We start from the raw sequence: 14997 nt of genomic DNA on the forward strand, positions 1-14997 counted from the left end.
TTCAAAAAAGTCCAAAATGTTAAAGAATTCGTACAGGCTACAGAAATATCTGGTTTATATAATGAATGAAAAATTTCAATTTTCCACCTAATCCATGAACTTTTCATCGGAACAAGTAAATTGATATAAACCAGCCGATTTGTGGCTTGACGGTTGACTGACAGGTGGCGGTACGAGCATTGGTTACTGTAATCATTTCACAATCTGCAACTTATTGTGAGGAGTGTATTCAATTCATAGAAAAATACATTTTTCCAATTCATTAGAAGTACCTACTTTAATTGGATGTTAACTTGCATAAATGGTGACATCTGAACCCCCATATTATTGTAATAAAGGTATGATATTTTTTTAATTTATTATGATGAATTTTAGAATTTTTGGATTAAAATATTATAATAATTTGTATCAACATATCTAATCACATTTACAAACACATGTTCACTATGGGTGAGAAACTGATTCTTTCTAGACATGGGATTGTTCTATAATTTTTTTGCTTCCACAAGAAGCAAAATTTTTTGAGTTCAATGCATATACAAAAAAATAATATTTTAAATCAAAAAATATAATAATAATGTAAATAATTTATAAATAGCTCTTGATTAGGTTAGTATTAGGCTCACTTAATTTAATACTATTAAATTTTGATGACATAACAAGATTAAAAAAAATAAAAATAATAACATAATATAATATAAAATATTATTCATTTCATTGAATAGATATTAATGTAAGATAATACAAAATAATAATGTTTAAAAAAATAATACAATGAATAAATTAGTTAAGAAATTTTTGAGCTTGGATTGAATTATGATTATAGTTCAAACATAGTTAGGGTAAGGATTTAATTAGCCTAAGGGTTAGGTATAAAGTTAAATTGGAGTTAGGGTTAAGGATCAATTAGGCTTATAGGTAAAACTTTTGATTTAGGGTCAAGGTTAGGTTAGGAATGCAATTCAATTAAGATTAGAGTTATAATTGGAATTAGAGACAGGAGTTTTATTAGTGTTATATTTAATTAGCCTAAGGGTTAGGTTAAGGGTTAATATTAGTGTTCAATTTAGGCTAGGGATACATTAAATTTAGGATTCAATTAAATTTATAATTAATATTTAATTAGTATTATATTTAAGGTTCAAATAAGATTACAACTTAATTAAGGTTAGGATTCAATAAAAGTTAGAGTTTCAAAATTATTAATCTCTTCTATTTGTTAATTGTTTGCTAATTAGTTCTTTTCATGGCATGTAAGTATGTTGTTAAGTATTGGAGAATGAAAATACAAATATTAATATGGTGAAATATAGAATGTGATTTCAAATCTTGATAAAATCGTTATAATTAATTTTCAAAAATACTTGTAATCACTGATATTATATTTTTATTCTTAAAAAATATATAAATAAATTGTATTATAAACTTTAAAAGATAAATGAAAACAAAATAGATCTTACCTTTTTCAACTATCATTTTCTAAATTTATTTTAGCAATTATACCTACTCTCATGTGCATTCATGAAAAGTAAGAAATTATACCTACTCTCATGTGCATTCATGAAAAGTATCTTTTTTCTACATAAAGTCTTCTTTAGCATGACCAATGTAGACCTATTAAATCAATTATAATGTTCAGTTATTTAGAAACATTCACTTTAAAATGTATATATTTTTTATTATTAAAAATATTAAAATAAATATTATCCTAAACTTCCCAATGATAAAGTGGAAGCAAAGTAAATGTTGCTTTTTCCACTAATAAAATAAGCACCTAATGGTTATTCTCTCCCATAACTATTTTGTATTAAAAAGTTTTTGAAATTTCTTTTAGCAATCGTACACTATACATATAAACTTATTTAGCAAAACCAATGCAAAACTGCTTAATCAAATGTAATGTTCAATTAAAAACTTTAATTAACTTTTTAATTAAAAATTATTTGAAGATATCATATCAAACATTTTAAATATCATTGTTCAATTTTATATTTTTTATATTAAGATGTTTAAAATTAAAGTTGAAAATCGCATCAAAAACATGATCGAAAATGTTGATAAAAAAATTCTAACAGAATCTAATTTAAAAATTAAAAAGAAAAAGCTTTCTCTTGTCCACATGATTTATAGGGACCTTTGCTTGCCTGCTCAAATCACTTCACATCCTAATCTTTTCTTTCTCAGTCCTGTTAAGATTCTTCACAAACCTCCACAGGCTTCTGAAGCCATATTCAGTGAAAAAAATGAAGGTATGATAAGGCATATGGTGGGCTGAGGTAACAATCAATTTACATGTACAGCTTAGCAATTAATACATTAATTTTTTGTTTTGAGAAGTTAAAAGTATAATTAGATTTCTCTTTTCATGTTATCTATTGTTTCTTTCTAATGATGGATCATAGAATGTAATGAAAAATGTTGATGTATAAAAAATGATCGCGTCAAATCCAAAAACACTTCAAATTTCCTGTTTAAACTCTTTAGATGTACCTTAATTAACACATGGTTTTTCTTTCTGGGCTTGCAGAAAATTGTGCTCAAATCAGAAATCAATTGTGAAAAATGCAAGCAAAAGGTGATGAAAACAATTGCTAGAGTCCCAGGTAAAGCTCTAGAGAGTAACTGAACAAAGTTTTTTTGTTCAGATTTTTATGACTTTTTAAGACAGTGTGCAGATCACTAACCTTTTCTGCTGGTTTGGTGCAGGTGTTAATTCTGTAAGTATAGATTTGAAGGAGCAGAAAATAACTGTAATAGGTGATGCAGACCCTGTTGTTTTAACAACCAAGCTGAAGATGTCAAGATATACAGAACTGATGAGTGTGGGTGCTTACAAAGAAGAGAAATCTAACAATCCAAAAGAGGAGGTTGTGGAGGTTGTGTATGTTGATGTTCCTACCAGGATTTTCCAGTACCATTCATATGTTCCTGGAGGAATGTATAGTTTCAGTGATGAAAATCCCAATGCTTGCTCTATTTCATGATCAACAACACAATATTGCTCACAGCAACATTGTTTAGAAAAGCTGACTCTTTTCATTGAGTGGGCACTAGGAATGAATGATTTCTATCTATCAACTAAGTTTTTAGTTCTTAAATATCACATAAGTGCAGTGTAATAATTCAAAAACCTAAGATGGTGTATTCAAGTCCCTTTGGAATTATGTTTTCATTCACTCCCAAGTGGTTGCTGTGAAAAAAAGAGACAGTTGAATGTTGGTTTTTTAAGGAGCATGACTTAAGAATTGCAGCATTGACACAAGGTTTAGATTATCATTAGATGGGCTTTAACAATCTGATCAATTTTTATTGGATGTTATTAATCAATGGCGTTTAACTGTATTTAAATTAAATTGTGTATAACATTTGGGATCACATTTCATGATCCATCATCAGAATAAAGAAAGGCAAAGGAATTATAATGATAGATCACTAAGTGATCTGAAATGTTGATGCAAAAATCTTGTACACAATTTAATCCAGAAACCATTATCTATCTACATTTGTATTGTTTCAAACTTAAACTGCTTCTTTCAAGATTCTTGTCTAGAAAGACCACGGAAGCGACTAAACTCACACAAACGACACACCAGTTTTCAAATATCACAAAACACAACAGATTTCCTTGAAATTTTTGAGGAGTTAAATCTTCATGCTCTGCATGCCCATATTATTATTAAACCACAAAAAAATCTTACCAAAAAACACTATATTTTACAAATCTGAAATTTGTTTTTGCAATGTCATTTTATATAGAAATTAACCTGTATCAAAAATGATTATACAATCTCTTAACAAAAACAGAGTTCTGCAAACAAACCCTCAAAACTTCTGCTCTGCAAACTTTGTCCTTTGTCATTCTACTGGAAGTTTATGAATTTCTTTAATTATTATATTATTATACATAAATTACTCATTGTTGACTGATAAACTGTTGTAAACCATTACCAACTCATTAAATATGGGTAGATAAATATTAAACAATATAATTGAACACTGCACTACCAAAATACACCTATTTAAGTGCATTCAACATTGCCCTTGGACAATATTGCTGTACTCAACAACTTTAACGTTGTATTAGATATCTAACTGATTTAAATTTACTGACACAATCCAAGCTCATCATTAACATAGAGTGACCACTACCTACGCACAAGATTCAGATATTTTAATTATATTTCATATATAATCTAGCTAAATATATTTTATTTAGGTATTTTGATTATATTTCATATATAATCTAGCTAAATATATTTTATTTAGGTATTTTGATTATATTTCATATATAATCTAGCTAAATATATTTTATTTAGGTTAATTGTGTTCTTGACCACTTCAATTAATTGATTGGTCTAAATAAATTTGAAAGGAATTGTGATGATTATTATTATTATTTGGTAAACCCATTTAATGTTACAGTTGAATGTTTGAAGAGTGATAAGAAAGACCATGTCATTAATGGTGAACGTGTACTCTGAATGGTGTTGATTAGCATCTCGTTTCATGCAATTCTACGTTAGGTGTAAGTTGTCATTAATATTATCTTCAAATTGGCATGCTAAGGCGTCTTCTACAACATTGTCTAGGCCTTTTTTCTAGGTAACCTCGTACTCACAAGCCGTATTTAAATGCATTAAATACTATATAATTGAACATTGCACTACAAAAATACCCCTATTTTAGTATATTAAATATTACTATTTGTATAATTTTATTATACTCTTAACAATTTAGTGATGTAGTGGATATCTTGTTGATTTAAATTTTAGTGACACATTCAAAGATCAACACTACATGTACGGACAATATTTTGTATTAGATGTATTAACTAGTCTCACTAACATCATTAGATCTATTGATTATTACAATTCTAATCTTCAAAAGATAGATATATTACATTAAAGATATCATTATTTTCACCTCTCAATTTAAGCCAATCTCCAAATGATATTATGATATTTCTAATGAATATATCTAATGATAGTTCTTCGTTCATGTGTGAGGGAAAAAATGTCTCTCTTCTATAAGAGTGAAAAATGCATCTCTTATTTTAGATTATTTGTGTGGATGTTTTAAGTATATTAGTTTTAGCAAATGATTTTGATTGGCTTGAAGTTCCTACTAAATCAATTTAAATTTATATTCAAAAGATCATTCTACCACTATTCAAATCAATTTGTTTTAGGATTAGTATTTGCTTTACTTGGATTAAAATTGCACATAGTATTTATCCAAGTTAAAATTGCATACATGCACAACCTTAACTTAATTTTGCAAATTTCAAAAATTAATAATGGTCCATAGTCAACTTAGTTTCAACTAACCTTTCTTTTCTAACTCCCACATCAAAATGTTCAAATTCTTCATTGTTGTTGGAGACCCCATTTTTTACCATTCATTCTCCAGATCATTGTCAAAATTTTGCCACAATGTTAAAGAGGTGAGTATTTTTAGTTTTTGGTGTAAATTTTGGATGAAATATATAGATCCAATTAGTTTTTTTAGTGGAATTTGGTTTAATTTCAAGAGTTAAAAATGCACCTCCAAATAATCAAAACCCTACTGAAGAACAACCATAACAAACCCCTCCTTCAATGCCTCAACATCCTTCAAAAATGAAAATATATTAGGTCAAATAGAAAACAAAAAAGAGAACATAGGCATTAATTACAAGCTTGAAAGATCCAACAATAACAAACTCCCATAGGTACACACTTATTAAATCACTACAATCCATTCTCATGCATACTATTGGTGAGTGGGCAAATCAATAGTTGGTCCAACAAAAGGGAAGAACTAAGATTATTTTATGTAGAAAAACTATATTATGAGTAAGTTAAACCCCAAAAAAATCCGACTTGTGCACATGATACACCAACCCATGAACTAATAAACACATATGCAACACTTGTAGGAAGTTCCCTATCCATTAGTGCCACCACCAAGGGATTAAAAATATTTTTTGGTGCAAGTTCAATGGATTTGTTTGACCATTTTCATGCAATAACAATGAAGCCCCCAAATAATTTTTGAGAAAACTATATTATGAGTTTCTCCTCAATGAGATCCCTAATTACTTTGACATGTGAGAGTTCTAGGGTAGAGGTTAGGGATTTGTATAGGACAGAGTGGATTCGCAATGTGTCCAAAACTAGGCATCAAGACCCCTAGCCCTAGACCAAAGTTTGAGAATGTCACTATCTCTTATGTTATAAAGGAGGGTGTTGAGGTGGAGCTTAGAGTCCATTAGCTTGCTGACTTAGACCCTTATACAACACACTATGCCTAGATATCACAGGGTGATGTGGGCGACTCTTCTAGATGTTGAGTTCCACCTTGCTTCTATCAAAACTATGGGTCTCCCTATGTTTATGATCCTAAGGATGATTAGGATGCACATGATCAAGGCACATATATGTTGAATCCAATGCTCATGATAAGTGAATTATTAAATGAAATATTTGACATTAATATTAAGGTAAATTTTAACAAGTTCAAATTCAATTTACTAAATTTCATTTTGAAATGCAAGATTAACTAAATTACTAGAATGATTATAATATAATTTCAGGGTTAGAGTGTTCACCATACATTTTGTGGTTGTCCACCTCCTTATTATGTGACAATGTCAAGTCCACAAGTATGTAATTAGTAAATAAATAATAACTATAGTATGCATGAATAGTTTAACATTATATGAATGATAATCTTATAACTCACATTGGATGTTGAATAGGTTCATGTTGGGCCTTCAACATTAACACCTACTAGTCAAGGTGGTCATTAATCTTGCACACTGAGGTGAACTTGTCTATTTTAATAATTAATTGTCTATAAAATAATGTTAGGTGTATTTTGGTAATTGAATAACATTGTGTCATTTTTATATGTTGATAATAGATACTCCTCATAGTATTTGTACCATAATGGAGCATGGTGTTGCTACGGTAGTATCATGTTCGATGCCTTTAAAAAATGTATGAGCTAGATTAGTAAATTTCACATTATATTTTTTTAGTTTTCTATTATTAAAAATGTGAATGATATTCATTTGTAGTTTAATTTTTATTTGTTAGGATTAAGGTGTCATATACCTTGTAAATCCTATGTTATATTGCATGGTTCCAACATTGGAAAGTGTCTTAAGACAATTAGGGTGTATTGGGAAAATAATTTGTAATATTGATTCTCACTATTTTTTGTAATGCATTCATAAGGGGTGATGCTTTCCACTAGTAGCGGTAAAGGTGGATTATTAACACAATTATTTAATAATATTTTTCCTACATGTAGATGTCTAGAATGATATAATTAATGACATGAAAAGTGGAAAAATGAGTGACCTTTGTGCTTCTCCAAGTGGGGTCTTGGAAGAGGAAACAAGTGTCTCTTAGTACTCTATCATTTATTATATTTAATTTAATGTTTGCATGTTTGGGTGCTCAAGTTTGAGGGAAAATATTGGATCCAAAACCAATGTCCTTTCGCATATTGTGGAGGAAACCCAATGTTTGGGGATGCTTGGAATGAAGAGTCTTATTTGGGTGTCTTTTTGGAGGTTTTGAAGACTTTTGTCATTCTATGTAAATAGATCGTTGGATGTAGAATTTGAGATGAAAAATTAAATGTAGAGTTGCTCTATAGGAACAAGGACATGTTTGAGGCATAAGGAGGTTGTTCATGGGTACACAAGGACATGTTGGAGGCATAAGGAGGTTGTTCACGGGTACATAGGTGCACGAGGGCTTCACTAGCTAGGAAATATTATAGCACTTGCATTCATATTGGGGGGTTTAATATCTCGATTATAGAAAACAATATATTGCCTATCTGGTGAAAATAGGGGGGTTTTAATTCAAGCTGTGTATTGGGAGGGGGGGGGGGGAAAGAGTTTAGGGTAAATATTTTATTTAAATAGGGGGATTCTTTAGGATGCCATGAACGCACGTGATATAACCCAGATTCACTAAGTGAAGCCCTCGTGCACAAGTGCTACTATGTTGGAGGCAAAGAGGAGAATTCGAGCGTGCGACTTATGGTAAAAAAACTTCAAAGATAATGCATACTTGTTGTAAGGTTTACAACCCTTAACTATATGACAAAATTAAATAAATAAATCTATTTCATATAAATACGAAAATGAATGAGTCATCAATATATATATATATAACTTCCTAATCTAGGATATATAAGTACATGAAATATGATATACAAGAAAGTGTGTTAGGTTCTCAAGCCCATCTAAACACAATAATACAAGTAATGATATATAACATAATCAATGAAGTTTCTAGGTGCCACTAACCCACATGGTCATCCACTAATCCAAGAGACAAGAACACAGTTTAAGAACTTTTCTACCAAATCATCAACTTTACACTTCCCCAAAATGATTCCTACTCGAAAAATACCCAACCCTGTACAAAATGCCTAGCAACCTAGAAACAATAGGTAAGATGGAATCAAGTGCAACCATGTATATCTACATGCATTTCTAACATGAACATGAAATGTCCTAGTATCAAGATATGGCAAAGAATATAAAATATTTATACTAGGCATACATTCATCTATTTCAATGAAAACATGTGGCTTTGGCCAAAGCACTTAAAACTGTATACCATTATGTATATCCTAAAAAATAGATTTACTCTTTGTTAGCCAATATTCAACACTTGTCCTGAAACGTAAACCCAATTTACACATAGAGGGTTCTTGCAAGAATTTGAGTACCTAAAAGGTCCATAAAGTGGAAGTGTTTTACCTGATTTTTAAAAAAAATCACAATTGATCTAAAACTTTGAAACACTTAAAAGGTTGAATCTCAAAAAAAAATTGTAATATGAAATGTAGTATTCTGAGTCTAATTATCAAATATGTAATTTATTTTAATACCCAAATGATATAAATTGATTTTCAAAAGGAATTTCTAAAAACCACTATTTAAAAATGCATGTTTCAAGGATATACCATGCATGTGTATGACCGCCATATTTTGACCTAAATAAAAGTTTTTTTTTTCTAAATCCTCTTGGGAAAAGAAATGTAAGACATTGAAAATTCACGAGGATATTTTTTTGTAATTTTTTTTCTAAATATTTTATTTTTTATTATTATTTTATTGATCATGATTGCTATATTGAAAACCCCTCTTGTACAACCACCATAATTAGACAAACTTATCTTCTTTTTTTCAATTTGAAAATAATTATGTGTAAATTGATGTCATATAATTTATTAAACAAAAAACATAAAAGAAAAAGTTATTAAACAAATTAAGAAAATTGATAGTTCAAGTTTATGAACTTGTTTCATTAAATATTAATTGAAAAATAGAAATATAATCAAATCCTAAAAAAGATTACATATTTGAAATCAACACACCATAATCTATAATGGGTTTTAATTTTGACGAAAAATACTGTAAAAAATGGCCTCAAAGAAATGCCAAAGCCAACATTTTCTATTATCGTTGGCATGGCCTTGTACTTACAGGTCCAAGCCTAAGGGTTGGGATCACCATGCCTTTCTTGAGCCAAAACCCAATGCAAAGGGGTGATTGGGAATTTAAAATATAAGTAACAGGTACATGTTATTTAAATATAACAGGTACCTATTATTTAAGGTGTGAAAATGAGTTTGTAGGAATTTTAAAAAAAAAATACTCTTAATAAAACTACTTTAACCATTTTTAAAAAAATAAATACTTTGAAGTAATGGGCACCCGTTATTGAATTTTAGTCTCTAACACCTAAAGCATAAAAAATACTTGTTTCCTAAAAATGGGTACTTGTTTCTAGGAGCATTTTCCCAACACAAACTTACCCCAAATTAGACCTCATCTTCTTGCACTTGCCCTAAAAAAGTAAACTACTTTCCTTAACAAAGAAAATTCAAGCACAACATGCATAAGCCAATCATATAAATAATTTTTATTCTTTTCATGCAAAAATGAAGAACATGTAAATGATATACATTTCAATTTATATTATAATTCCATGCAATATATACTACAAATTCATAATTCACTTCATGCATAGCTATATGATGCTTAATGCTTTTCAATTTCTATTACTATTGCTTTCAATGTTTAATGTAAATTCACACACTAACTATTGTTCATGATTTTCTAATTATTTTCTTAATGTTTTTGCAACTCAATGCTATAGAGATTTCAGTCACTTAAGAAATCATACAAAATGATAGTGGATTAGAGTCTTAAATGGTTAAGTTTTACGCTATGATAGCTAAGTCAACTACCTCTATTGTATGGTAGATAAATATAATTACTTGAAGTTGAAAATGAAAAGGTTTAGCTCAAATCAATAATGGTGACTACTTAATCATGTAACTACTACAAGGGATTACATAGTTAGGTATCATAAGCCTTTTTTTAAAGCTTCATACACACACGAAGTTGAAATAATTATATCTCCTAATTATTGCATAGCCATCATATAGATTCTCAAGCCTATGACAACAAATAAAAGATGCATGTGCACAACCACCACAAAGATTCTCAAGTCTATCTCTATAAAAAAACCTTGATTCATGTACACAACTATCATCTATTACTAACATTAGATATAATCCAATCTTTTAATGTTCAATATTATTGTAATTAGAGGCTCAATTAATATTTAATAAAAGGATACTATCCTATCAAACATGCATTCATAACACAAATAAAAAGATAAGGCACGCTAAATCAAGTTTCATGGTTTTAGTTTCACTCATACTAAAGATCTTGAGACATGCAAATTACAAACATGACTAGGGATATCACCTAAGGGACTTGTGGCATTGCTACTCGACTCACTTGCAACATATTTAGTAGAATTAAAAATATGGATTGATATGCACTAGTTGGATCCATAGTTGTAGGGTGATGAGAATATGGTTGATGAAGAGTATTTTAAAGGTTGACATTGAGCTTTTGTTTAATAGCTCACATGAAATGGTTCTTTGGCTAGAAATATTAGAAGATCTAGGTTATGTTCATTAGGGAATAATGAAAGAACATTAATATCTCTAATTTATAAGGAAATGTATATGGTAATTCCAATCTCACGCGTCTTCTAAGGAATAAATAAAATTGTAGTGAATAAAATCAATCTAGGTAAAGGTCATGACAAATAATCTCCTATTTCAAAGCACCTATAGAGTGACTTGGGTCCTCCAAGAGAGAACCAAAATATAAAGACAATAATCACCCCTTGTTTCCAAGTACCTATAGAGTAACTTGTGTCCTTCAAGGGGCACAAATTATATAAAAATGAGATTGGGGGAACATAGAGAGGCAAACTCTAATATACAAGCTAAGAAGAGTAATGTCCTAGAGGTTCTCCAACATCAGATCATCATCCTCCCAATCTTGATCATATGGAGAGGGAGGACAATCCTGAAGAGGGAAAAACGCAAGGGCAATACTAGGTGCCTCACTAGCAACAAGAGCCAAGGATGATGTAGCTTCCACATTCTCATCTAGAAGCTCTTGAGAGGCAAGATTTAAAGATCATGTGAAGATTGTAGATAATTTCAGGATGTCCTCTAAATAGTCAAACAAATGCCCCTCTGCAAAAGAGGCGGGTGACTCGACCCAAGGTAGTGAAATAGGAGTTGCATTGCCAATGTCTGGACAAGGGCAGAGAAACTCTAGAAAAGGCAGAGCCTCCTCAACAACACAAACAAAATTAAACAAATAAATAGGCAGAGAAATAGGCAAAGAGGTTGTCGAAGCTGATTTTCAATGATAAAACTTTGAAACAAGGCTCTGCTCAAATTTTTGCTTAGGCTACTATGGAGGTGAAGGCCTTCTATCAACCATAGTGGCTTTAATTGCCTCAAGAAAGTTGTGATGAAGATGAGGCTACAAAGAAAGAGGAGTAGACAACAGTGCACTAGACACAACCTGTGTATGTACCATGTCAATGGACTAGGAGAATGAAGAGATATTAGATAGGGAGGTGATGAGGGGTAACTCCAAGGTGAGACCAATGAAAACATGTACCCTTCTGGGGTGAGGCTCATCAACTATCCCTGGAGAAATAAACATCACAAAATATGGAGTGGATGCAAATACAGTAGGAGCAATAGGAGTGGGAGCAGGCACAAAAATAGCAAGAGTAGGAGTGAACACCAGTGACTCAACATCAGCCCTCAAGGTGGCCTTATGCTCCTAGGCCATTGCTTGTTGATGATGCTTATGCTCACGTACAAGCTAGTTTCAACATAAATGAGGACTAGAATGATAGGTTTGAGAAGGCTCAATAACATCCTACTCCATGGGAGAGGCTACCTAATCCATTTCTGACAAAGGAAAGGCCCAATTGATGAGATAGGAGGTGCTATTGTAGTAGACTCTATAGGTTACAGATGAGATCAAGGTGAACACATACCCCTATTATATTTAGAAAGACAAGGGATATTTTCAATGATCGGGAGCTCAAAGGTAGGGCAACTATCACAGTTGACAACATGATTTCTTTCCTTTGTCTATATTAGGTGCAGATGTAGGAACAAAAGACACCATTGGGGGATATGTAGTCCTACGCAAGCGAGGAGGTCTATTCCTAGGAATAGGTTTATCCTTAGCCCTTGATGAAGAAGGAGAAAAAATTGATACAAATGTAAAAAAACTATAGGTTGAATTGACTTAGGTGGCAACTCCTCCATCTTATACTTATAATATGTTATATATAATGTCTTCATGGGAAGTATAGGCCCAATCGAAGCAAGCCAAACTGATCTAATGAGAAGCCCTCATAGGAAACTAGTGGTTGGTATCTAGTATCTTGGACAACATGGATTGTGCCTTCATGGGGAAACTTCAAACACTTATGAACAACCAACCTGGGGACTTTTGTGGTGATCAACTAGGAGATACCCAGCTTAACATGGAACAAGTTTGACTCGAGAATGACAACGTAAGTGTTCAACACTATCTTGGGTTGCATAAGGACCATTAAGGTGGTACTACCTAATGGAGGAACGAACAACCCATCATGTGTACGAACAAAGGAAGGACACTCTTCATATATTTCTCTATGTAAACTATTGATAAAGAGAGCCTCCTTCATAATAACATAAAACTAGCATGTAGGATCAACCATCACACTTGTAATAGTGTGACCATTTTATCTTGATTAGGATGTATAAAGGAGAAGGCTCCCCACTATAAGGAGCATCCAGAGGTGTAAAAGACATGTCATAAGACTTCGTCCTCTATCTAGGGGGCACGATCAAAGTGATAGTGACCATCTTGACATAAGGGCCACCACTCAATGTAGGATTTGATGATGTAGAGATGAATTTTGATGAATGAGGTAGGAAAGGATTTGTGTAGATTTGAAGTTCATTGTTGGTCTTATCAATAGACTTGTTATATTTTTGTTTTCGATCATTGATCTGGATAACATCTATGTCTACATGATATTGGACTATATGTCTAAAATGAATACAATGCTCAATGTTGTGTCTAGGATCATGAGGATACTAATATAATTTGGAACCATCATACCATCGAGGGTATGGTCTATTCTCAAGTTATAAGATTATCCTTTAATCATTTTTGTAATATACTTAGATAGGAAACATAAAGTTTAGTGAAAACTTGATTACGTTGTGGTTCCCGCATAGATCTCTCAGATACCTGAGGCAAGAACTATAACATTTGTGACAACTTTGTTTTTCTTAGACCCTCTTGAAGAAAACACGTGCCTCGAGAGACTCAACATGAAAGATCGAAGAAGATTCTATGAACTCTGTTAGCATATGCTGATAGTCAATGAGCATAGAACAAAGATTAGTGAAAATTTAATAAATATTAAGAACCAACTTCTCCATCAATAATGATTGCATATTTTTAATAAAAATTCTCTGCAAATCACTATCTAGTAGGTAAAAGGGGATTTTACCATAGATTGATTGATAATGAGAAATGAAATTCATAAATCTCTTGTTAGGTTTTTGCTTACAATGAACAAGGCCCACTATGGTGACCTTTCTTCCAATCTTCACCTAAAACCCTGTATGAAAGGCATTCATGAGTTGACCACATGATTTTATAGAGTAGTTGGGCAATAAATTCTACCATTCTACTATGGTTCCCTTAAGGGAACAAGAGGATAAATTTAACATAATAAAATCTAAGCCATGATAACCATTGTAAATAGTCATGAAAGAATCGATGTGAACATTAGGATCTCCCTCTCTATTATATTAGTCAAATATTAATGTCTTAGTCACTTAGGGGTTATATTGTTCAATATTCTCATGTCAAGTGGACTATGGCGATAGTAAGTAGGTAGCGAGGATTGATTGGCGATAGATGCAAGGGTGGTAAGTTGTTGTAATTGTCCCATGCTTTTGCAAGATGGTGTTTAAAACAAGTTTATTAGGCAGAGGAGGCAGAGGTAGAGAAGTAGAGGTATGAACAATAGAAAAACTCCTGGTACCAATAATAGTACCCACACCAATGTTTGCAGAAGTAGCCTAAATGGTGGATGTAGAAATAGTGGAGCTACCAGACATGTTGGGATATACTAAAGGCATCTAAGAGACATTGATACTAGGTATAGTGCCACCCGATAATGAATAAATGATAGGTCTAACATCCACCATGTGGACTGATACTCTAGGAATATCCACACCAAGTTGTGTGCCAATGGTATTAGACTTATCGTCTTAGGTGTAGGCCTCAACAAATGGTACATGAGATCAAATGATCATAGAAAAACCCTTAACACCTCTAAGCCCTTGCTATCTAAGATAAGAATATCTCTCAAATTATGAATAACAAAACCAACTTAGAGGAGGACATGTTCTCGGTCAAGAAATATCTCGAAGTCCTCCAAGTTCTCTTCGAAAGATTGAATCTAGTCAAAAGAAATTGCAAGAGGGACTCGTGATCAACAACAGGAGGAGATGATGAAGGGATGTTTGTTAGGGTATTGTTCTAAGAGTTTGGTTGCAAGCCATATGTAGAGGAGCACT

General features: G+C 31.7%; 1 protein-coding gene across 1 annotated transcript; it reads left to right on the forward strand.

Moving 5' to 3' along the window:
- Positions 1-2118: 2118 nt before the first annotated feature.
- On the forward strand, positions 2119-3103 carry LOC131034620 (heavy metal-associated isoprenylated plant protein 12). Its single transcript, XM_057966167.2, has 3 exons — positions 2119-2249; positions 2528-2603; positions 2707-3103. Exons 1-3 carry the CDS (start codon positions 2244-2246, stop codon positions 2982-2984), a joined length of 360 nt encoding a protein of 119 aa, XP_057822150.2. The 5' UTR covers positions 2119-2243; the 3' UTR covers positions 2985-3103.
- The last annotated feature ends 11894 nt before the right edge of the window (positions 3104-14997 follow it).

Source organism: Cryptomeria japonica, chromosome 8 (assembly GCF_030272615.1).
Source record: "Cryptomeria japonica chromosome 8, Sugi_1.0, whole genome shotgun sequence".
Classification (NCBI taxonomy): Eukaryota; Viridiplantae; Streptophyta; class Pinopsida; order Cupressales; family Cupressaceae; genus Cryptomeria; species Cryptomeria japonica.

Bases quoted from the DNA above. Each gene is read 5' to 3' on its own strand.
- LOC131034620 (XM_057966167.2), top strand. The intron at 2,604-2,706 runs GTAAAGCTCTAG...GGTTTGGTGCAG, and splicing joins AACAATTGCTAGAGTCCCAG to GTGTTAATTCTGTAAGTATA.